Source organism: Callithrix jacchus, chromosome 11, assembly GCF_049354715.1.
Source record: "Callithrix jacchus isolate 240 chromosome 11, calJac240_pri, whole genome shotgun sequence".
Taxonomy (NCBI): domain Eukaryota; kingdom Metazoa; phylum Chordata; class Mammalia; order Primates; family Cebidae; genus Callithrix; species Callithrix jacchus.
Genome location: NC_133512.1, coordinates 100,455,729 through 100,480,366, shown reverse-complemented (window position 1 = coordinate 100,480,366; position 24,638 = coordinate 100,455,729). Strand labels below are relative to the sequence as shown.

Sequence of the window (24,638 nt, the reverse complement as noted above, 5' to 3'; positions counted from 1 at the left end):
ATTTTTTGTATTTTTAGTAGAGACGGGGTTTCATCATGTTGGCCAGGCTGCTTTCAAACTCCTGACCTCAGGCGGTTCATCCACCTCAGTCTCCCAAGATGTTGGGATTACAGGTGTGAGCCACAGCACCCTACTGAAAGACAAATTATTAAATGTGTCTCAGGTTATTTTTCTATGAAATAAAATGAATCAAAGTTTCTATGTATTTTTTGTCTTAACAATGTAGACATACTGTCTCCTACGTGCCAGGCACCATTCTAATGCTGTACAAATACGAATAGTAACTAGTATACAGGCACTTAATTCCACTACTGAAAGCCTCATTTTATTTAGAGACCTGATGCTATACGAGACGTGGATGTTCCCAGAACTGAGCACCTCTCCAGGTGTGGTAGCAAAAGGCAATGTGTATGTGTGTGTGTGTGTGTACGTGTTTACGTAGTATAAGAAAACTCTGATCGTGGATGCACAAGGACTATATAACATACTTTATTGTGGTTGTTTCATTTGTTGTTTGTTTGTTCAAACTTTGGAACCAAGTATGTCTGAGTTCCAATTCTAAGCTTTACCTGTTACCAGCTATAGGATGCTTACAGATTAGTAGACTCAGTCCCTCCCTATATAAAGGAGATAATCATTTTTTCAGAAAATTATGCGAGGTATTATGAATCATATGCAAGTAAGGTATCACCATGGCTAGCACATAGAGCTTAGAACAATATATCTATACATGCTGACATATAAAAATATCACGAAATTCTATTCTTCTCTGGAGAGAGCTTTCAGACTACTATTCTTTTACAAGATATAGACAAAGAAAATGTGAAGGAAGCAGCATGTGTTTCTACGAGAAATTGAGTCCTTCTTGCCACATTTAAGAACAAACTTCATTACATTTGGGGACCTATTTTTATCATAGATTATTGAGGTATTTCCTCTTGATAAATAAAATTAAAATTTCAAAATAATTGGAAATGAATAGAAATCACAGCTTAAGCTTTGATATTGCAGTGGCTGCTAACAGCAAGGCTCCTTTAATCTGGGTGCCAATTTCTCTGGTAATTAAGTTCCTTGAAGAAATTAAAATAACCTTTTAATTTTAATCTTACTAGAATAATAGGCCTTTTGCCATGAAAAATTAGGAAGACATTCCATTTATAAATTAATATTGTGATGAAGAATTTTCACAGGAATTTTCTGAAAGGTTTTCTTGCTCTGCCATTTCGAATAACTGAGGATATTTTAAAAAGGACTTTCTCTGGATGTGTGATTATTTAGGAATGGATTTGGGGACTGGACAAATATCACGTTGATGTCTTTGAGATCCATGTCCCAAAACTGTATTTTATAGCAGGGTTTGTCAAATTATAAAGGCAAAAATCAAAATAAAAAAAACCATGCAGTCTTATAGTTAATCAATTATAAACCCTATTTTGTACTTTAAAGTGAAATGGGCCAGGCGTGGTGGCTCACGCCTATAATCCCAGCACTTTGGGAGGCTGAGGCAGGTGGATCACAAGGTCAAGAGATTGAGACCATCCTGGTCAACATGGTAAAACCCCGTCTCTACTAAAAATACAAAAATTAGCTGGGCATGGTGGCACGTGCCTGTAATCCCAGCTACTCGGGAGGCTGAGGCAGGAGAATTGCTTGAACCCAGGAGGCGGAGGTTGCTGTGAGCTGAGATTGCACCATTGCACTCCAGCCTAGATAACAAGAGCGAAACTCCGTCTCAAAAACAAAACAAAACAAAACACATGCTATGTTAAGATATGGTCTTCCATGTATCACTTCTGTTGGTCCAAAGAAACCAACTTGAGATGGAACTATTTCAGTAAACACTGCTGCTTGTCTGACAGCTAACTTCAAGAATAAGCCTTTACATGCACATAGTAATTTTATTGTACAAGAGATTTTATTTGTGGTGTTTTTCAGAATATTCAAAAGATAAGAAATATAACTATTGTTTTCCCAATTTTTATATGGAGAGGAAAAATAAAACTCTGGGATTAAATGATTTACTAAAGATATTCTTGTCAGAAACAGAATTTGAACTTAAATCATGCCTTTTTCTTTTTACAGTGAGGAACTACCTTACAAAATTACCTATAAGTACCAAAAAGTAGACCCTAATACAAGAATTTGGGTGCATATGATTTACTTGACATTGGTCCAATGAATGCCATAGGGGAGAGGGGAAGTGAGACAAGCTAGGATGGAAAGCCACAGAAAGGTTATTTAATAAGGAAACTGCTACTATGGGCAACTGAGTTCAAGCCCACTGGGGTCTCTCTGAGAAACTGTAGTAACTACTGCCGCTTGCACACATAGCGTCTGGCCTGTTCCTCTTTCTACATCACTGGAAGCCATTGCAATGTATGGGAGTTTTCTGCAGGTGACAACCAGGGCGGACTGAAGAGATATACTTCATTAAATAACTTGATAACAGAGCAAGGTCAATTACAAATGAGTTTGGGATGATGCAGATTTCCAGGAGGATCTACTGACATTAAATTAAAGTTAACAAGACAATTTTATCTACTGAACTTAATCCTTACACTTAGAATTAGTCATATTGTACATTACCATTTATAACTGAGAAGCCATAGTCAGCAGCTTCAGTGCTATTTTTATTGCTTTTTTATGTTTCATCATTTACTTGGCCATCTATGAAACCCAGAATGCCAGATTCCTGGTCATGATCACTCCCTCGGATTCATTTACTTATTCATTCACACCTGTTATGTACCAGACACTGTTGTAACTATGGGGATTTTAGTAGAGACTAAAACAGATAAAACAGAGCTTATAATCAAGTGATAGAAGACAAAAAATGGGCTGGGTGCGGTGGCTCACGCCTGTAATCTCAGCACTTCGGGAGGCCGAGGTGGGTGGATCACCTGAGGTCAGGAGTTCCAGACCAGCCTGACCAATATGGTGAAACCCCGTCTCTTAAAAAAAAAAAAAGGAAGACAAAAAATGAATAAGTATGATGTTAGTAAATGAACATATAATAAATCTGTTAATGAGAGACACTATGAAGAAAACTAAAGCTCAGAAAAGGAGGGATGTTGGAATAGAGGGGGAAATGATATGTTATAAGAATAGCTAGGAAAGACCTCTCTGTTAAGATGACATTTGCACAGAGACCTGATGTGAGGAAACAAATCCATGCAGATAATTCACACAGGGCATTCCAGATGGTTCACATGACACCTGTTAATTCACCAAAAGGACTTTAGCCAGTACTTCTTGTGAGTTCAAAAAGAACAGAAGGCTGTTATAGATAATGGTGTGATCCCAATTATATATTTCAAAAGGTAATAGTACTTTGTGGAGAAAGTAGATTGTTGGTGCGAAGAGTGAAATCAGAGGAACCATTAGGGGCTATTGAAGTACTCTGTATTCATCTGTTGTTGGACACTTAGGTTACTTCCCAATCTTAGGCATGGTAAACAGTGCTGCAACAAACAGGAGTCCAGACATCTCTTTGATAGACTTATTCCCCTCCTTTTGGGTATATATATACTCAGCAGTTGGACTGCTGGATCATATGGTAGACCCAAGATGATAGTGAGTTCATGTGGCTGTTTGCCTTATTACGTTATTTATACTCTTCATGTTATTTACACATATATTCACATGTATTCTATATTTTATAAGTTGGAAAGTCTTTGCATTAATTACTTTAGAGCAGGGATTTGATATTGGTTTTGATTGAAAGAAAATGTGCTCAGTGGCTGGGCATGGTGGCTCATGCCTGTAATCCCAGCACTTTGAGAGGCAGAGGAGGGTGGAACACTTGAGGTCAGAGTTCAGGATCAGAATGACAAACATGATAAAACAATATCTAGGCTGGGAGCAGTGGCTCACACCTGTAATCCCAGCAATTTCAGAGGTCGAGGCGGGTGGATCACGAGGTCAAGAGATCGAGACCATCCTGGTCAACATGCTGAAACCCCGTCTCTACTAAAAATACAAAAAATTCGCTGGGCATGGTGGTGAGTGCCTGTAATCCCAGCTACTCAGGAGACTGAGGCAGGAGAATTGCCTGAACCCAGGAGGCGGAAGTTGGCGGTGAGCCGAGATTGCGCCATTGCACTCCAGCCTGGGTAACAAGAGCGAAAGTCCACCTCAAAAAATATATATATATCTATACTAAAAACACAACATTAACAGGGCATAGTGCATGCCTGTAATCCCAGGTACTTGGAAGACTGAGGTAGGAGAATCACTTGAACCCAGGAGGTGGAGACTCCAATGATCCAAGATCACACCATTGCACTCCAGCCTGGACAACAAGAGTGAAATTCCATCTCAAAAAAAAAATTCTCATTACATATTACTAAATTAAATTTTGAAAATCCTATAAAAGCACCTGAGGAATGATATTAGTAATAATACTTACTATGATACGAGTAACTACTACAGACATGTGAGTATCTTCTAAGCTCCAACAGGCCTAATGCTTTTCTTTAAAATAGTTTTTCTATTTCTTAGTATAAATCAACTAGTAATGTGTGATTTTCCTATAAAGGACCACATGTAGTAAATAGTCTAGGCTTTATGAACTATTGAATTTCTGGTGCAGATGGCTGTTGGCGTAGAGTACATGCTATGTAAATAAAAGTACTTAACACTTATATGGCACTAACATTTAAATTGTATATAACTTTCACATGTCACGAAACATTATTCTCCTTTTGATTTCAACCATTTAGAAAAGTAAAAACTGTTCTTAGCTCACAGGTTATAGAAAAGCAGGTGGCAGCAAGCCAGATTTCAGCCACAAACTGGTTTTTCAGATTCCTGGTGTAAATTATCAGGAACTTGGAGCCCTGATCTGTGCGTCGTTGATTGGCTCTCATTCTATTTTTTGATGCCTTTATTTGCTAGAGTTCTCTTTCTTTGTGAAACTGAAGCATGTTCTCATGTAATTTCTACCTGTGGATTCTACATTTTGCATCTGAAGAATAGCACAAAATACCCCCCACCCCCCACCTTGTCATAACATAGGCCTTCACAAAGTGAAGTAAGCCACCCTGGCCTTCTTGGTTTTCTCTGCTACTCAGTGTTAAACTCTCTCCAGATGCTTATGTTTCATGGCTGTTCTTTTTTTGCTTTTTAATTTTCTGATTGTTCTTCATAAAATGAAAACAAACTATACAAAAGCTTTAAGCTACCGTCCACCTAATGAACAATTCAATAGAACTTTGGTTTCCAAAGATTTTTCTATCAGGCCACAATGAAGTGTCATTGTTGAGGATATGCATTCTTGGTTTATTTTGCTGGGGTTTTTTATATCATGTACTCCATTATGAAGATAACGTATTTGTAAATGATCAAATAATTCTGTTATTATTTTCTGTGACCATTAGTGGTCAGTTAGTATGTATAACTGCAAGTACACATTTATTATTTAGTCCTTAATTTCTATAAACTATACTCGCCAAATGTGTTTATTGAGAAAAAACAAACTATACAGAAAAATAAAGATTTTAAAAACAAAGACATTAGATAAAAGCCATAAATTTATTTTCTTGTTTGAGAATGAGATCTAGCAAAGTGAAACAGAAAATAAATTACTAAGTTAGAATAGTTCATAGTCACCATCTCAAAGATTTTTTCAACCCGATGGTGTTAATGCTGCTTCTCTACCTGATTGGGTTATATTATGCCTTATTCAGTTAGACGGAATACAGAACCACTTAGGATGTTAAAGAAACATGAGATATCAGTTTGAATTGTGAGCAGCGCTGTATTTTCCTAGAGAAAACTACTTTTATTTGTAAAATTCTGACTTTGTTGATATTGGAATTGTGTTCAACTGGGTAATTTTAAAAAAAGAAATGACTTTTATCTTGTACTTACCAGGTTCTGGGTTGAATGATGGGCAGTGGCACGAGGTTCGCTTCCTAGCCAAGGAAAATTTTGCGATTCTCACCATCGATGGAGATGAAGCATCAGCAGTTCGAACTAACAGTCCCCTTCAAGTTAAAACTGGCGAGAAGTACTTTTTTGGAGGTAAGAATGCCGTTGCTTTTTGGTTACTAATCCATTGCAAAAAAACTGAGGTTTCAAGATGAAGTTTGATTATAAAGAATTTGTATTTGACTTAATGAAGTCAGTAGATCTCAGGATCAAACAAACTCTGTAATTCCATTGAGCAAAAAAAAAAAAAAATGAAAATTTTTGTTTCATTCTGATAGATATTAAGGTGATGTCACCGTATTTTTCTGGCCCAATTTAAATCACTGAAGTATAACAAAGGGATTCTGAATTCATCCTCATAATCCTCAAAAGTCAGGTCCTTGGATTATTTACTGGTCACCAATGGCTATGTAACTAGTTATCCAAACCTTAGCGTCTTCATAAAAACATTTGTTATCTTGCAGTTTCTCTGGATCAGGAATTGAGGGGTAATTTAGCTAAGCGAGTCTCGCATGAGGTTGACCTCAAACTGTCGGCTGTGGCTGCATTATTTGAACCTTGCTGAGCTACAGCATCTGCTTCCAACAAGTCTCACTTACCTGGCTGACAGTTGGTGCTGGCTGGGATGCCTCAGTTCTCCTCCATGTGGCCTCTGATTCTGTTAATACCTTTGTTCTTCAAGTAGACTTTCTGTCCTCAAGGTGACTGGGCAGAGAAAGAGAGAGAGAAAACAGAAGAAAGAGAGGAGGGGAAGGGAAAGCCAGTTAGTAAGAAAGTTCTCAAGATAAAAACCATAAGTATTGTTTAAAAAATAATCCAATTTGGCAATGATATCCCATCACTACTATTATTTACAACTTGTTAGAAGTGAGTCACTAAATCCCATCCACAGTTAAAGGAAAGTAACTTTGCAAGAGCTTGACTACCAAGAGCCACTGATTCCTGGGGACCATTTTAAAGGCACTTACCACAGTCTTCCTTGTAAGAGAAGCCATGTTATCACAAACATCTTGGTTCTTAAGCAATGGAAAGATTAGTAAAAGAAAAAAATATCTTATGATAAATTCTATGTGTGAAAAAGTGTTGTAGTGAAGACCGGTCATATTTTCTAATTGAAAAAATGTGTCCTGTCAGAAAATGAATTTTTATTAACTAGTGAATTATGAGGACAGATTTCATTATAGTGCTAGGTGCATTGTTTGTATCAATATAGCTTTCATTAGATTATTGTCTTTTCTGTCCTATATCATACAATGTGAGATGGAAAAAATTAATCACATTCTTAGAAAAGGTTTTCTTTAAGCTTTAAAATCTATATGTTACATATGTTGCCTCTGAAAATGTTTCTATTTGCATTTACATCTATATATTTATATATCATTGTGTGTCTCTGCATGTACGTGTGTGTGTGTGTGTGTGTGTGTGTGTGTGTGTGTGTATTCTGGTTCTTAGAGTAAGGTGGTGTGATAGCAGCCTCTCTGTTGTTATATTCCTCAAGGTCCTAGAAAAAAATTTGGAATATCATAGATGAACAATAAATATTTATGAAAGAATTAGTACATTCAATAAAATAGGCAAGACATCATTTTATTATTAATTTTCTAAGAGGAAACGGAAGTCCTAGGAGATTTATTGACTTGCCTCTGAGTTTGCAGCTAGAACCTAGATTTAAATTTTCTGAGTCCTAAACCAGGGCATTTCTCTACATCTAATTAGGGACAAATTAGAGACAAAAGTCATGAACTAGGGCTCTGCTTCTTTAATCTTTCATAATATTTGTTGAAAGTTAAAACTTCATGATTTTAAAAAGACTCAATAAATATTTGATGAACAGATGTCAGACAATATGTCTTATGAGTGAATGAACTGGACATATTAATGTGAGAAAAACAACTCGATAGCCAAACTGGTTACTCTCCAAAAAATACACAATATGATCGGCTATGGCCAACAGTTTTTATTGCTGTGATAGTAAATGGATCACAATTGTCCCTTGGAAAGCTACTAATAATCTCTACTCATCCCTGGACTGGAATATTTTGGCCATACATGAGCTCCCTGAATGCTTAAGGCCAATTTTTATCGATTTTAATCTAGGGGGCAAGCAAATAGCTATAATCACACATTCGTGGCATAAAGTTTATAGGATATGAGGTCTTTATGGTGTTCTATTTACTATTGCTTTACAGATTTTGGGTTTCAAGCCCAGCAGTCAGGAGAATATTGACTTTCTCTTGGGTCTGTGGTCTGCCCTTAGGATATACTGTCAGCTAATGATCATGATGTTTGTTTTGTTATACTGTCATCAGCTGAATCCTCAGAGTGTGTAAGAATCATCAGAAGAACTGATTCCCATTCAGCCTCTCAGGCCCCACCTCTGGAACTTTTAAATTCAAGAGGATGAGAAACTGAAGAATGCAAAACTTCAAGTGATTCTGATAAACACAATCTGAGAAACAGAATTATAGATCAACCTTAGCCAATCTTCACACACACCTTTTACATTCTTTGTGAAAAACATCATCAGTCACTGGAAAGTTTGAGAGATGTGTGAGAATTAGCTACTCTCCTATAGCTTTGCCTCTACAGGGCAAGGGAAAGGAAGTCACAGGACAAGTTATGCACAAGAACACATTTATTAAATGAACGGGTATTACCAAGAAAGCGCAACAGTGTTAATCTAAATAAACATTCTTCTGCAAGCTCAGTGAGGTCCCAGCTCTGCCTCCTGCACCTTGAATAAAATGTTCTCCAGAAGCAGCATTGCTGAATAGTGGGATTCAACTACAGCCAGAGCTAGTGCCAGGCGAGAGAAAGCCTCCTCAGCAAATGGCTGACACAGGATCACTAAGTGATCCTGACTCCGGAACCATTTCTAATAACTCAGGTTACAGACCTCACCAGAATCTTTTACCATCTTTGCACAAGGCTGCGAGTGTCTCGAAAATACCCTTAGTGCCTTTAAGTTCACTATCGAGATTTCCTTTCTAACATGTAGTTAATATTAATGCTATCTAACAGACCACTAATTTCACCAAAGAAAACCCGGTTTGGCATTCAGCTCATTAGAGGACTTGTTGATTCAGTGAATTAGGTTGATGTGAGGAATAAGTAGCAAAAATCTAAGGGTGGCTCCCTCTGGGGTAGTTGCACTGTTTCTGCGCTAAAACTCCTGATCACCTCTGACTTGTGGCTTTCTGAACAGAAGAGGAGCTGCTTCTGGATTGCAGCTTTAACTAAAACACATATTTACCCGACTCTATGCCATCTGTGCTGAGAATTTTAAAGTAGGAGTCAAATGTTATAATAAATCTTAAGAAATAGCATAATAGAAAGGAGAATTGACTTTTAAAACACAAGCTTTGGAATCCAGCATACCTGGATTTTGGGATCTGGCTTTAGCACTTAATTAATGAATTCTTTAATACTTTATCTTACTTTCTTTATATATTAAATGGCAATCAAATCTGTTTTCTGAACACTGTGGCATAAACTGAAATCTGGGTTTGGCCCCTAGGGAAGTCTAAATGCTGACTGCCTTCCCAGTGCATCTTGAATCTTTAACTCTGTAAAGGACAGAGCCTTCCAAGGAATATTGGAGACATCAGATCATTATTTATTTAATGGCCTCACATCAATTTCTGCACTACTCAAAGTATTTCTTCCCTCACACTCACTGAAGAAAAAAAGAAGTATTTTTCATGCTCACTGAAAGACTCAAAGCTTTCCTGACGTCCTGTACTCAGTTTTGTTTGCAAACCTTTAAACATGTTCACATTTTGTTTCTTTTGAAGTTAGGTCCCAGTTGTGTGCTGTCTTTGCAGCTCTAGCTGGGCCGTTTCACACCAGCGTGCAATTTTATGTCTGTGCTTGCTCCTTGCTAATCCCGGCAAAGGTCTTCATTCTCCTTTGTAACATCCATGATCAGATGATGTTTAATCACCAAGAATTCTTTTGCCTTTCTTTTTTGTTGTTGTTTGCTTGTCTTTTGTTGGGAATAAGCAGACAACGAAACAGATTCGTCCTTTGGGGTAGTTTCTTCAGGAAAGTATGTTTTAGCTGCTTTACCATGTTTTATCTTCCTCCAAGTAGAATTTCTCTAATAACACTCCAGTAATGTTAAGAATCAAAAGAATGTTAAACACAATAATTAAATTTACTTATTGACTATTTCCATGGTAATAAGATTGCTGATACAGGCCAGAACCCATGGTTATGAGAGAGCAGTCATGTTTTTAAATTTCTAACTTTTCTTTGTTTTGGGAATTTTTATTGTCTCTTTTGTTTTTGTTAAAAGAGAAAGGAGCTGTGGGCTGAAGAGGAGAGATAAGAAATTTCTAGAACCAGTCTTATTGGAAGGGAAGTTCTAAAGAACCCAGTGGGGAAGGAGACGGGTCTTAGGAAGGTAGCAAAGCAGGCGGTGAAGGCGAGTAAGAAAGAGGGCAGTGGGGCCGGCCGAGTTTGATGGGATTCCTGATGGTAAAGTTTAATAAGAGGGCACATCCCTTTCCAGCTCACCAGTATATAATTGTCTTGGTCAGTGTTGGCTACTGTAACAGAATACTGTAGGCTGAGGGGTCTAAACAACAGAGATATATTTCTCATGCTTTTTGAGGTTGGGAAGTCTAAGACCAAGGTATCAAGGTGCAGACAGATTTGATACCTGGTGAGGGCACATAATGAGAAGCTGCAGATAGCCATTTCCTTAGTGTATTTTCTCATCAGAGAAAAACAGAAACAGAGGGAGAACAACAGAGAGAGAGCACACACTCTTAAGTCTCTTATGAGCACACGAGTTCCATCATAGGGGCTCCACCCTCATGACCTAATTAACCCCCAAAGGCCCCACCACATAATGCCGTCCCATAGGGGATGAGGGTTTGAAGTTTGAGGGACACGAACATACAGTCTTTAACAATGTCCTCTCAGTCCTCATTGAAGTAGAGCATGGATTTTAAATATTAGATTGGTGCAAATATAATTGGTGTTTTTGCCAATGAAAGTAATGGCAAAAACGAGCTAACTAGATAGGGATGTAATTATATATTTTTGTCAAGTAGTTATCTTTTGAAATAATTAGGGGAGGTGGTTATCAGGCTCTTTAGCTATTTAAGAAAATACCAACACTTTTTCAAGCATTTGGCTGCTTGCAAACTTCTTAACGATAAAATACACTCCATGAAAGCCTCCCAGATAGTTTCCCAGAAATGCTTGGTTTGGCTTATCTGTCACAGAATATCATGTTTATGGGAACTTGTGGTGCCCCATTCAGGATCCACTCATTAGCCCTGTGAAGTATCAGCTGCCTTGCTTTTGTGCCAGCAGGAAATCTATTGTTTAGAAGTTTATTTTCCAGCTCCTTTCTCATTGTTGTCCACCCCCACCCCAAAAAAAAGGAATGAGACAAGTTTTATCAAATGATACGAGAAGTTAGACAACGTGTCATTTCAGGGGTGTAAAACCTGAATCCTAAACAAACTTTTTGGAGGTATGGATTGATTTTCTAGGGATGCTATATCAAAGTACCACAAATACGGTGGCTTAAAACAACATAGTTCTATTCTCTCAATGTTCTGGAGGCTGGAAGTCTAAAACGGAAGTTCAGAAGGATCCTGCGGTCTCTGAAGCCTCCACGGGAGGATCCTTCGACTCCTCTGGCTTCCAGTGGTTACAGTAATCCTTGTTATTCTCTGGCTTAGAGATGCATTCCTCCAGTTTCTGCCTCCAGCTTTACATGGTCTTCTCCCCTTTGTGTTTCTGTGTCCAAATTTCCTTCTTCTGATAAGGGCACCGTTCATGGGATTAGGAGCCAACCTAATCATTATCATGTCATCTTAACCTGATTGTATCTGCAAGAACCCTATTTCCAAATAAGACCACATTCATAGATTTCAAGATTAGGACTTCAATATATCTTTTTGGAGGATGCAATTTAGCCCATAGTAAGATATAAGTGATTTATGTTATAACCCCCTCTAATTAAAAATTAGCATACTTCCTAAAAGAGATTCATACTTCTGAGTGTATATTATCCATTCTCAAAAGTGGCTCTTATGAAATTAAAAGTCAAACATATACTTTAGAAAACTCGTGTAACTAAATGATAGAGGCATTCAAACAAACAGAACAGCAACAAAAATTAAAGTATTGTGCATAGTGGATAAAAATTTACTGGTAATAAGAATTTGACAGTCAAATTTCAGAATGTGATTTTGTAACCTCTGAGTAGGACCAGGTATAGAATTGGAAAGAAATCAAGTTTTGAAACTTCCAAGGGAATTTTATGTCCATATGCATAAGAGAGAGTGATAACTCTCTCTAATATGCATAAGAGAAAGTGAGAACTATCTCTGATAAATATTAGAAATCTTTGTGTAAAGCAAGAAAGAAAGTGTAAATGATAAGAAAAGGTATCATTGGTATGAAAGTACATTCTATGTGGAACCAACCAAATGTTTTATCCTTACATTTGGCTCCTTACACATGGAAATAAAGAGAAGAGAATGCCCAGCTAAGACTTGGAGTCAGCAATCCTGGGAGCAGGATTATACTTGGGGACAAGGCAAAACAACCTGCCTTTATTGCTTTGGCTGACCTGAAAATCCTCAGGAGCAAAGGAATTTGTAGCTTGACCTTGATTTGTAATGGAATGGGACCCTGCTGCAACCATATAAATAAAATTACTAAAGGCTCTACTTGTAGATAATAATAATACTGGAAATAAAACAATGTCACATACACAAAGAGTGAAGTTAAAAGAAGAAAAAAATATTAAAGTTGCTCTCATTTTTCCTTAGAATGTAGCGCCCTTTCCAAAATAACATGTGTTGTTTAAGAATAAATTAAGTCATCTCATTGTCATACTGTACTTGTCTTGGAATTTTGTATGATGGATATCTACTAAACAGTGAAGCATAAGCTTAAAATCATAGAAATATAATGAAGTGTTCCTAGAGAGTTGTTTACAATGAAACAGCATGAAAAGTTCAAGAGAACAACAGTGGCACCCCATCAATACATGTTAAATCTCTTATTGGCAGTAAGAAATGTCCTCACATTTAACATTTAAATGCTGAGCAAATCTGCTGTCTTACACCTAAAATCTCATAAGACATGATTTCAGGCCAGGCTCAGTGACTGAAGCCTGTAATCCTAGCACTTAGTGAGGCTGAGGTGGGAGATCACTTGGGCAGGCATTAGAGACCAGCCTGGTCAACATGGCGAAACCCCATCTATACTTAAAAAAAAATTATCTGGGCATTGTGGTGCATGCCTGTATTCCCAGCTATTCAGGAGGCTGAGACATGAGAATTGCTTGAACATAGGAGGCAGAGGTTGCAGTGAGCCCAGATTGCACCACTGTGCTCCAGCCTGGGCAACAGAGCAAAACTCCATTTCAAAAAAAAAAAAAAAAAAAAGAAATCAATTAAACAAATATGATTATTTCCTTGAAAATGTAAATTCTTGAACTGTAATTAGATAAATGCTTGATTTTCTCTTCACTGATTGAAATAATAGTAAATCGTTTTATCTCTTTTTCTAGGCCTGCTTTTGCAAATCTTTTTTAAACATTCTTTGATGGTTTCATTCATACTGTGTGTTGTAAAACGGAGATCTACCTTAATTCATATATATTCAAAGAGATTATGGAGCAACTAACAAGTAGTACAGCTTGGATTAATATTTTCTGAAAACATGTCATTATTATTCATGCTAAAGTAGTGAACAAATCAGGGGGAAAATGCTTGCTCTTAGATTATTACATTCTAGTTGGGATAGTAGACAAATACGTTGGTTAAATGAGTGTATTTGGGGAAAAATTAATGAGGGAGGGGATAGGAAGTTCTTGGGGCAGGGTTGAGGATTATCTTTAAATGGCCGGAAAAAGCCTCAATTGAGAAGACAGTATTTGAGCAAATACCTCAAAGGAGTGAGAACACACCATGAGAAGATGGGAGAGAAGAACTCTTGGTGGAGGGAAAAGCAAGTGTCACCGACTATCCAGCTTGGGTGTGCAGACAGCGATTACAAAAGGGAGTCAGTGTGGTGGAAAAAACAATGAGGTTGGAGGTTGGAAGGTCTGTTACAATAACTGAGAAGGGTGGAGCAGGTGAATCTAGTTTATTTTAAAACAGTCTCTCAGGGTACTGTTTTGATTAAAGGCTGTAGTTCCATGAGGGAGAACAGTGGAAAATATTGCAATAATCCAGTTGAAAGAAGACTGACTAGATTGTAGCAGTGGAGCCAGTGGGTAGTGATCAATTCTGCATACACATTTGGAGGTCGAACCAGCGGGATTTGCAGACAGGTGGCATATGGGTATGAAAGACAAAGGGTCAAAGACAACACTAGTCTTCCCGATGAAAAGGGTCATGCCTCCCGTTTCCACTATTTTACACTTTCTCCTTCCTGTTTCACACTTTGAGGTCCACTTTGCTGTGTTTCTCTAAAAATGGCTTTTGACCTATACTAAGCCATTTTCTAAGGCTAAGGAAGTTGTCCATTCAGTAACCAGTCACAGTTCCTCCAAAATGAACGGGACCATGGACAGCTCCCTCCCAAATGTAATTCCTAGCATCCTGTCTCTCAGTTTCCTTTGATGGGCTCTCAGTCAATTCCTAAATTGCTCAGATCAGGTCTTGGCTGAATGCTGTTTCTGCTGCATCACACTTTGGGTATAAGTAAGATCAAGAATCTACTGATTTAAAACCTGCTATAGTAAATTAAAATTCCAATTAGTCTGTAATTTGGGGACCTTGTCATTTAGAAATAAGCAAGTGGAGAACCCTGACCTGAAGCTAAGAAGCTGTTACAATAAAAATAGCCTTTAAAATTACTAATTTACAAATAACCTCCTCATGCACATACTTTCAGCTTAAACACACCACCTAATTGTAATCTTTTCCTTTTGGGCTTTGTTCTATCAGGAGTCCAACAACTGCTGGGGTTGGAGGGAGCTAGGAAATAAACTGTTTATCGCCCTTTGAAATAGAAACCTAAAATTAGCCATCCACTACTTTTACATAGTGCTGAATATCCTTCATTAATACTGATATACATGGTTACCCTATCTCACTTTTGTGTACTATGCCTCTCTTTGAAATGCTAATTTAGCATTAATGGCAAAAGCCAACTTTTTCTACCAGATGACTAAAAAATTATTAAATTTTTAGAGTGGGATGAGAAAATCACAACTTAGAACCTTAGGAATTTCTGTAAATTGTTGATAATTAATTTAATTTGGCTTGGCTGATATTATATATATATATATATATATATATATATATATATATATATATATGTTTTTTTTTTTTTTTTTTTTTTGAGACGGAGTTTTGCTCTTGTTACCCAGGCTGGAGTGCAATGCCGCGATCTCTGCTCACCGCAACCTCCGCCTCCTGGGTTCAGACAATTCTCCTACCTCAGCCTCCTGAGTAGCTGGGATTATAGGCACGTACCACTGTGCCCAGCTAATTTTTTTAGTGGAGACGGGGTTTCACCATGTTGACCAGGATGGTCTCGATCTCTCGACCTCGTGATCCACCCGCCTCGGCCTCCCAAAGTGCTGGGATTACAGGCGTGAGCCACCGTGCCCGGCCACTTTTTAACTTTTATTTTTGGTTCAGGGCATGTGTGTAGATTTTTTATATAGATAAATTATGTGTCTTGGGGATTTGATGTACAGATTACTTCATCATCCGGGTGATAAGCATAGGACCCTATAAGTAGTATTTTTTAACAAAAAAATATTTTTAATCCATCACTTTCTATTGTGAGAATATCAACAAGAAAAAATTTTCAATCTAGTTCCCAAAGAACTTTCAGGGTTTTTTGTTTGTTTGTTTTCAAATCATATGCATATAAGAAAAGAGAGAAAAAAAAGAAGGGAATTAAAAAATAAAATTGAACATATTAACCTCATCAGAAACTGTTTTTCTGCTTGGAAATTGGGAAGTATTTATTATGTAGCCCAAGGTTCTCAAGACATTTTTTATAGCTCCCGCAAGTAATATTTGATTCGAGCTGTGTTTTAAACTAATTATCATTACAATTACATGCTTTTGCCTTTCTCTGGCTCTTACAACTGGCTTGCATATTCAGATTTAAGACAGGATTACAAGAAGTTTCCCGTGAAAAATATCATAAAATTACAAAAACACTTTGACTTTCAAGAACTGGCTTCACCCTGTGGCCATTTACCATTGATACTCTCTGCTTTCTTTTCTCCTGATATTGAATTTGCTACTTTAAAATCATTAACTTAAAAAACACATTGATCTGTCTGTGAAAATAATACAGATAACACCAAAGATAAGTAAATTAAATATCGTGTGTGTGAATTCTTTAGCAAATACCTTTTATATCTAAAATCTTCTTAAGTAGAGAAACTACTGGCCGAATTTTTAAAACTGTAATGCCATGTATATCTGGTACAACTATGTGATAGGTGCCAAGTGATTACTTGGAAAGCATAATAGTTTATTCTATGAAGTTGATTTTACAATGCTTTAATAACAAGAAAAGAAGAAATCTTTAAAGGTATCCCTCATTTTTCATGAGTAATCAGTGTTAGAGACAAAAATCAAAGATACGTGTTAAAAGGATAGTAAGAAAGGCTTTATTCAGGATCACTGCAGTAGATACAGGGACCACTGCAATGGAATTTTGCAGTGAGGAAGCGAGAGTGGGCTCAACTCCAAGTGTAGGAAAGACAAGTGGGAATTTATAGCCAAAAAGCAGCGTTGGGTCAGTGGATAGAAAATTACTCCAAAGAAACAATCCAGGGATACGGGGATTTCTAGCTAAATCCACCTAACCAGAATTCTTGCTGAAAACAGGCTAGGGTGATCAGATATCATCTCTGGAGCAGTGGAGGGGGAATGTGATCAGATATCAGGATGATCAGATACTGAAAATGATCAGCTCTCAAGGATAGAAAGTTCTGGCTAAAATGACATCACAGCGTTCTTTTGCTAAAACTGGATTTTACAAGAAAGTGAACAGATGGGCCTAGGAGAAAGTTCAGAGCCTGATTTGAGTTTGGCAAAGAAAGGATTCTTCATTGTGGGTCAGTTCAGGTACTCTGAAAAGCAGAGGTTAAGACAGAATCAGACAGTCAAGAGATTTATTGGGCAAGTACTTCTAAAGGAAAAAGAGGTTAAAGAGGAGCTCTGACATTCAAGAATGGTGAAAGGAAAAGAAGCCTGAGTGTGGAGGGCCCCAGATGGCTGCACAGCTGAGACAGTATTGGCCAGTCTCTAGCAAAAATTGTCTGTCAGAATCCTGTGTCAGAAAGAAATGGCCTGGCTTGCGTACTCCTGCTGTGTTCAGAGTGAGGGCAGTCCAGGCAGCGTGGCCTCAGCTGGTAAGCATCTGTGGACCCTACTTAGAGCGGCCAACTCTGACCTCAGGCAGGAAGAGAAATGTGACCAGGGCCCTTCCTGAGTGGCCACAAGTCATTTGGTAATGACACAAAAATGCCACATAAAAGGTAGTTACAGGAAGTTATTTTAAGGCACTTCTTTTCAAACCAGAAAGAAGTTTGTGGGGTTTTTTTACTTTCAACAAAGTTGGTATTTTTATTTGCATAGCTCATACTCTATGACTGAACAAGTAGAGGAGATGAATTTACCGTACTTATTTTTTTAATTGCTTAAAATTCAAATAATAATATTCTTATATGTGCAGAAACAAAGAAAATGGGATCCAGTGCCTATACCTGTGATTGTCTGTTGTTGCTTATTTTGTCTTGTTGCCCATTTTGTTCTCCTTTAGGCAACCAATTATTTAAACGTAAATTTAATTATTGAATGTGTTATTATTTACGTGCCTCTCTTTTAACTAAAAAGTTAAGTTCTTTCTGATTCTGTGGCTTTTTGGTTTCTATTGTTGAGTTTTTAAAAAGACCAGATTTTAAAATAGCCTAGTTTTTCTAGTCTGGTTTTTTCGTGTAATAGTTAAATAGAGCTTATGCTGAACTCACCCTTCCTTTCATTTTTAATTTTTCTTTCTACTTTAGGTTCCCTTTGTCCATTCCAACAACCAGCTATTTCTCAAGTAGTTAAAAATTGTTACCTACTCCTCATGGGAATTTTATAGTAATAAGAAATTTTGTAAGACTTTTTGGCCTTCAAGAATCTAAAAATAGTTGAATATCTAATGGGGAAATTTGAAGTCTTTTTAGATACAATGTGTGGGAGTGAGGATCCAGGAATTTAGGCAAACGACTTTCCTAGTAACACAGAATTCAGCGTACTTCAGAAGTTAGCCTTAAAATTACATTGTCGTTAATACTTTTTCAATCAGAAAAATGCCCAAGGCTCTCTAATATCTAGATCTTCCAATCTCTTTCACTGAAGTCAAATACAATTAGTGCCAAAATCACTATGGCATCATTCTTCTGTAGAATTCAATCTGTGATAACCAGTAAATGCACTACGTCACATTTCAGAGAGGCCTGAGATTGGGAGAAGAAAGACCTTCTCTGTTTTTACAGACCCTCATTAGATCAGTGTGCAGATATAAAATAAGAATACATATGTTCTCTGCCAGCTTTGGACTATATGGCTTTACTTCCAGGAGAAGCTAGATGCCTCAAAAAATCAGCAATGAAACCAAATTCTTTAATACCTTCAGAACTTTTCCTTTTATCTGTGAGCTATTGAACCAAGAGGTGGACTACACAAGTCAATACGTATACATGACTGTAGGTTTCATATTTCAAATAAAAGAATATTTGAAGGGCAAAAAAAAAACATGAAAAGAAGGAGTGGCCCCTAGAAAATATGTAGTCAATGTTATATGTAGAAAAAAATGTTGAAAGATCAAAATAAGAAAAACTTCAGTTGGGCTTTAGGGTAGAAATGCAAACTTTCAGGCTGAATGACCAGCAATAACCACTATGTAACAGCCTAGAAGAAATAGAAGTAGTTCTACTGTTTGCTAGCCTAGGGCAAAAGGTGATTCAAAGACCAATGGGTAGTGATTGTGTGCATTTGCTAATATAATGCATGTTTTATATCAGGCTCTTACACTTTAATGTGCTTAAGAACCTTCCTGGGTAATTTACAGCAACAACAGAGTCTTGGGTTGCGCTCTTAGTAAAATTCTGATTCAGTAGGTCTGAGGTTAGGCCCAGAAGTCTGCATTTTAAACAGATAGGTGATTTTTCTTTTTTCTTACCATTTTATTGGCAAAGAATTCCTATGCCATGAAACTCACCATTTAAAGTATATAATTTGGTGATACTTTGTATATTCACAGTCTTGTAGCTATCCCCACAATCTAATTTTAGGTCATGTTCATGACCCCAAGTTGAACCCCAAACCTATTAGAAGTCACTCTGAATTTGTCCACAAAACCCCCAGTCATAGGCAACCACAAATCTACTACTTCCGGTCTCATCGGATGTGTTTATTCTGGACATTTTATATAAATTGAATCACATAAAAAATTATCTTTTATGACTGGCTTCTTTCATTTAGCATAATGTTTTCATTTATTGTCCATAAACTATTCAACTCATAAATAACTTTATACTCCGTCTGCCTTCAGCTGTGTGACTGCCACTGTGATAAACCAGAATACCATGTTCTCTCTGCTGGACTACTTAACCGTTCTCTGATTTATCCACTGATGATTTCAGTCCATTCCAGTTAGTCCTCTTTCAAGCTTAATTCAGTTGTAGTTTATTCCATTCATGTATTAGTACTTTATTCCTATTGCCAAATATTTCAGTGTGTGTGTGTGTGTGTGTGTGTGTGTGTGTGTGTGTATGACATTATTCATTCACAAGTGATGGAGCTTTGTGTCTTTCTACCTTTTGGCTATTATAAATAACGCTGATATGAACATTAGATTAATTTACCTGTTTTTGATTACAGATACATTTTTCTTTCTTTTGGGTATATACCTAGGAGTTGAATTGCTGTGTCATATGATAAGTCTATGTTTATTATTTTGAGAAATTTCAAAATTGTTTCCTGGGTTATCTCAATGCTTGTCATTCTCTCTCTGCACTTTGATAAACACTAATGTAGGCAGTGATTTGGGGATCAACTTGTAGGAAAAAAAGAGGCATTTGTTGCATTCTGATAATAAAAGTCTTAGATTCTATAAAATGGAAATGAGGATTAGAAGAAAGGAAAATACAGCATTAGGAAATAATAAGACACTGGATAATGATGTGAAGTTGGCATCATCAAGGGACAAGTTAGAAATCCACATTTTAAGAAATCACTAAAACAAAATTATATCTAAATGATTAAGCAGTATAAGAAAGTTTATGATAATGCATGTTAATTAAAAGGAGTATTGACAAGCTTTTATTTACTTAGAGATGATACAATAAGATTAGGTCTCAATCACTTACTAAAATCAACTTATTAAAATTTAAGTACATACAGTAAAATTCAGTTATATGAATTTGATTCATATACTTCTGAGGAAACATAAAAAATGGTTACCAATCCCACTGTATAATTACAGAATAAAGTAGTTGCACATAAGAATGTTTATTGCAACCTCATGGTCATCAACAACTAGAAAATGCCTAAATGAGCAATAGCAGAAAGATGATAAAAGATATTGTGGCAAGTCTATACAATGGAGTAATATGTAGACACCCAAAGTTGTGATTTTGAATAATATTAAATGATATACAAAAAGGTTAATGACATGGTCTTATTGCAATGGGGATAAAATATTTTAATACAACTTTATCGTTTCATTCTCCTAGACCAGACTGTCTAATATCTTCCATGTCAGTGAATGTGCCATTACCCTCCATCCAGGATAAAAGAATGACTTTAGTCTTTCTTTAGTTTTATCTTCATGCAACAAATCCAATCCTTCACCCAATCCTATTTAAGTATTTATTTATTATCCATAAACTATTCAACTCATAAATAATTTTATACTCCATCTGCCTCTCAGCTCTTTCACTAGCACTGTGATAAACCAGAATGCCATGTTATCTCTGCGGGGCAGCTTAACCATTCCCTGACGTATCCACTGATGACTTTAGTCCATTCTAGTTAGTCCTCTTACAACCTGTCTTCGACTCTGACTTTGTCTTGCCAATTTCCACCCTCTCTGACTTCCTGTTTCTCTTGTGATTGCAATGCTTCTTTATTTGTTGAGCAATGCGAATGTATAACCTAAACTACAAGGATCTTGTGTCATCTGGTTTTTTTTTGTGCCACATACGTGATTCATCCTCACCCATCCTTCTGCTTCTGTGAACCAGCATCATGTTGGCTTTCCTTAGCCAATGGAGTGTCACGCTGCATCAGTCACAGGCACCCTACACATTCCATTTCTTCTGTCTGGAATGTTCTTCAGCCTAAGGTGACTAGTTCTTTCTCAAATCTCACTTTTATTAACACTTCCTTTGGGAAGCCTACACTTTGCCTCAGTTCCTGGCTAAGATCAGGCTCTTTGGTTTTGAGTTTGTAGAATAGAGTACAAAGAATTAATTATTTGCTTAATGTCTGCCTACCTCACTGCACCTTAAACTTCAAAAAAAAGGCTATATATCTCTTTTTTTTCTTTGCTTCTCTTTTCCTGGTTTTCTTGTCTCTTAACTTTCCGCTTTCTATGGTTTCTCTCTTTCTACTTACCTAGTTTTGTACCCACCCACCCTCCACTGTGAAAGGAAGTAAAACAGAATTTTAGCAATATCTATATTTGAGTCAAAGAATGAATAATAATTTTAATGTTCTCCTTTCTTTTTTGTTTACATTTTCTGCAGTAGCCATGTGTAGGTATAAAACCAACATGACAAACACTTTTATAGTACTAAAAAATAGTAAGTGAAAACTACTGGAATATAGTTCCATATAAAAATGTAAAATTGGCTGAGCATCATGGCTCACACCTGTAATCCCAACACTTTGGGACGCTGAGGTAGGAGGATCACTTGAGCCCAAGAGTTTGAGACCAACCTGATCAACATGATAAAACCACATCTCTGCAAAAAATACAAAAATTAGCTGGGCATGGGTGCACACACCTGAAGTCTCAGCTACTTGGGAGGCTGAGGCAGGAGGATCTCTTGAGCCTTGGAGTATAGTGATCCAAGATCGTGCCACTGCATTCTAGCCTGGACAATAGGGCAACACTCTGTCTTAGTAACAACAACAAAAAAGTCTCCTACTATTATATTATGTAGCCATAAAAAAGAATAAGTTCATATTCTTTGAAGGGACATGGTTGAAGCTGGAAGCCATCATTCTCAGCAAACTAACACAGGAACGAAAAACCAAACACTGCATGTTCTCACTTATATGTGGGAGGTGAACAGTGAGAACACATGGACACAGGGAGGGGAGCATCACACATGGGGCCTGTTGGGGTGGGGGCAAGGGGAGGGAGAGCAATAAGACAAATACTTAATGCATCCAGGCCTTAAAACCTCGATGGTGGGTTTGTAGGTGCAGCGAACCACCATGGCACATGTATACCTATGTAACAAACCTCCACGTTCTGCTCATGTATCCCAGAACTTAAAGTAAAATTTAAAAAAAAAAAACTATTTTCAAAACAGGTGAAAAATGTTTACTTTAGAAAAATATGCCTTTCAATTGCTGTGTAATTTTACATAGACAAGATTTTCATGTGGTAGCAAACAAAAAACTAGATAAGATAAAGGGAGACGAAATTTGTCAGGATTATTTTTAAAAATATAAATGAATAGAAACTAATCTTTAACACGTGCTTGTGTTTAAATGTATATTTGCTATTTAGGGTTGCTAATAATTCATGTAACAAAAGTTATTGATGTTTCTTCTTCATTCTCATTGGTGAATGGATTTTGCTTTCCAGTACAGAATGTCCATAAACACAATGTGTCCAATAGGTTTAATTTTAAAAGGTTTCTTATTGTATCAATACTTTCAGAATTCTTAGCCAATCATACTTCTTCATTCTTTAAAAACTTTAAGTATATATACATTTTTATTATTAGGGAAGCTAATGTCTTGGAATATGTCAAAGTATATAATGGTAAACATCAATAAAATATATTGCTTCTTTTATTTTTCCTTGCTTTTATATATAATTAATGTTTTGTTTTTTTTTAAGAGAAGGGACTCACTCTATTGCCCAGGCTGGAGTATGATTTCAGTTCACTGCAACCTCTGCCTCCCAGGTTCAAGTGATCCTCCTGCCTCAGCCTTGGAAGTAGCTGGGACTACAGGCGTGCACCACCTTAGGGAAACTGTTTCTCAAATTGGGAATGCCAGCTAATTTTTGTAATTTTAGTAGAGACGGGGTTTCACCATGTTGGCCAGGCTTGTCTAAAACTCCCTAGCTCAGATAATTTTCCTGCCTTGGCCTTCCAATGGTCCCTGTCTAGTCGGCTGTGTGCTTTCACATTGGCTTCCTGCTGATACAGGTGACTGACTAAGGGCTGCTGTAGTCATTGAAAGGGCACAGACCTTTGCAGGCCATGCTGATAGTTTTCTTGGCAACATAAGTTTCTCAAAAATGTTGTCTTCTAACCTATTTTCTTTCAGGCTGTTCTATGTGCAAATAACCACATCTGAACATCTGTTCTTGACATAATTTAAAACCCTTTGACTATTATTTTTCATACTTAGCTCTGTGTTCTGCCAATTCCCAGGGGAAGTAAGCCTTCTGATCTGCCTTCAAGAGAAACTTGCTCCTCCCTTCTTTTCTTCTCTCTCCCTTTCAGCTAAGGTGAAACTACCTTGAGGTCCTGATAAAGAATAACCCTTCAGTGGATGATGGTACCCTTAATCTGATCTTTGCGACAACACTGTCTCCCAGTATCTGGTAGACAACTTTTATCTGAAGGTTAAAAAAGACATCCTGGTGCCACAACCTTACTTGCTTCTAAAGCTGCCTCTTGGCAACCATGGCTTATACTTACATCATAATGCAGTTTAGGATACAGGTTTGTTTTTTGTTTTGTTTTACCCTTTCAAGCTTCTTAACTGGGGATGCTCCACCTTTTAGACTGTCAACATAAGAAGAAAGCATCTTCCACTTCCAAGTAGCTTTACTCTCATCTCAGCCTTTAGGCTGGTGAGTTCTAGACTAACTTTGTCTTTCTCCTGGAGACTTTGCTAAACACAGCAAGAAGGAGCCCGTGCACAAGAGCACCTGAGTCTTTCCATACTTTCTCTTAACATGGAAAGTTTTAGTTGGCACCTAATTTGCCTTCCAAAGACAGCAGTTGACAATATGACCAAATACTTCACTACAGTATAACAAAGATCTCAGCTTTCCACAGCTAGAGTATCCCAAGCAATTCCATATGTTTTTGTGCTTTGTCACACATAGCACCCTATGTTTATGCTTAGTACAAAATATGGTATCAGTTTGGATTAGATTCAACTCTGAGTAACAGACTGAAATTAACAAGATAAAGATGCCTTCCTTTCTTACATAGGAGAATATGGAGTTAGAGTGTTCAAGGCTATTGTCCTGTTCAATGGAGTGGGAAAGCTAGGCTCTTTCCATCTTTCTGCTGTATATTTAAAGCCGATATCTCAAATGGCAATTTGCGTGCCAGATAGTACATCTAAGTTCCAGATAGAAGAAAGAAGAACCAAAAGATATGGGGTGAGTCTCACCCTTTGAGGCCACTCCCCTGAAGTCTCATACAACATTTACACATATATCACCTCATTGGCTGGAACATAGTAATGTGGCCACATACAGCTGCAAGGGTTATTGGATAA

The 24,638-nt window shown here is 37.2% G+C and overlaps 1 protein-coding gene across 1 annotated transcript in view; it reads left to right on the top strand.

Moving 5' to 3' along the window:
• The window catches only part of CNTNAP2 (contactin associated protein 2), a 2,303,447-nt gene that overhangs the window by 1,145,126 nt on the left and 1,133,683 nt on the right, over positions 1-24,638 (top strand). The window contains exon 10 of the mRNA XM_078343568.1: positions 5,875-6,024. Within this exon, the coding sequence (XP_078199694.1) occupies positions 5,875-6,024 (150 nt within the window). The remainder of the gene's footprint in view (positions 1-5,874; positions 6,025-24,638) is intronic.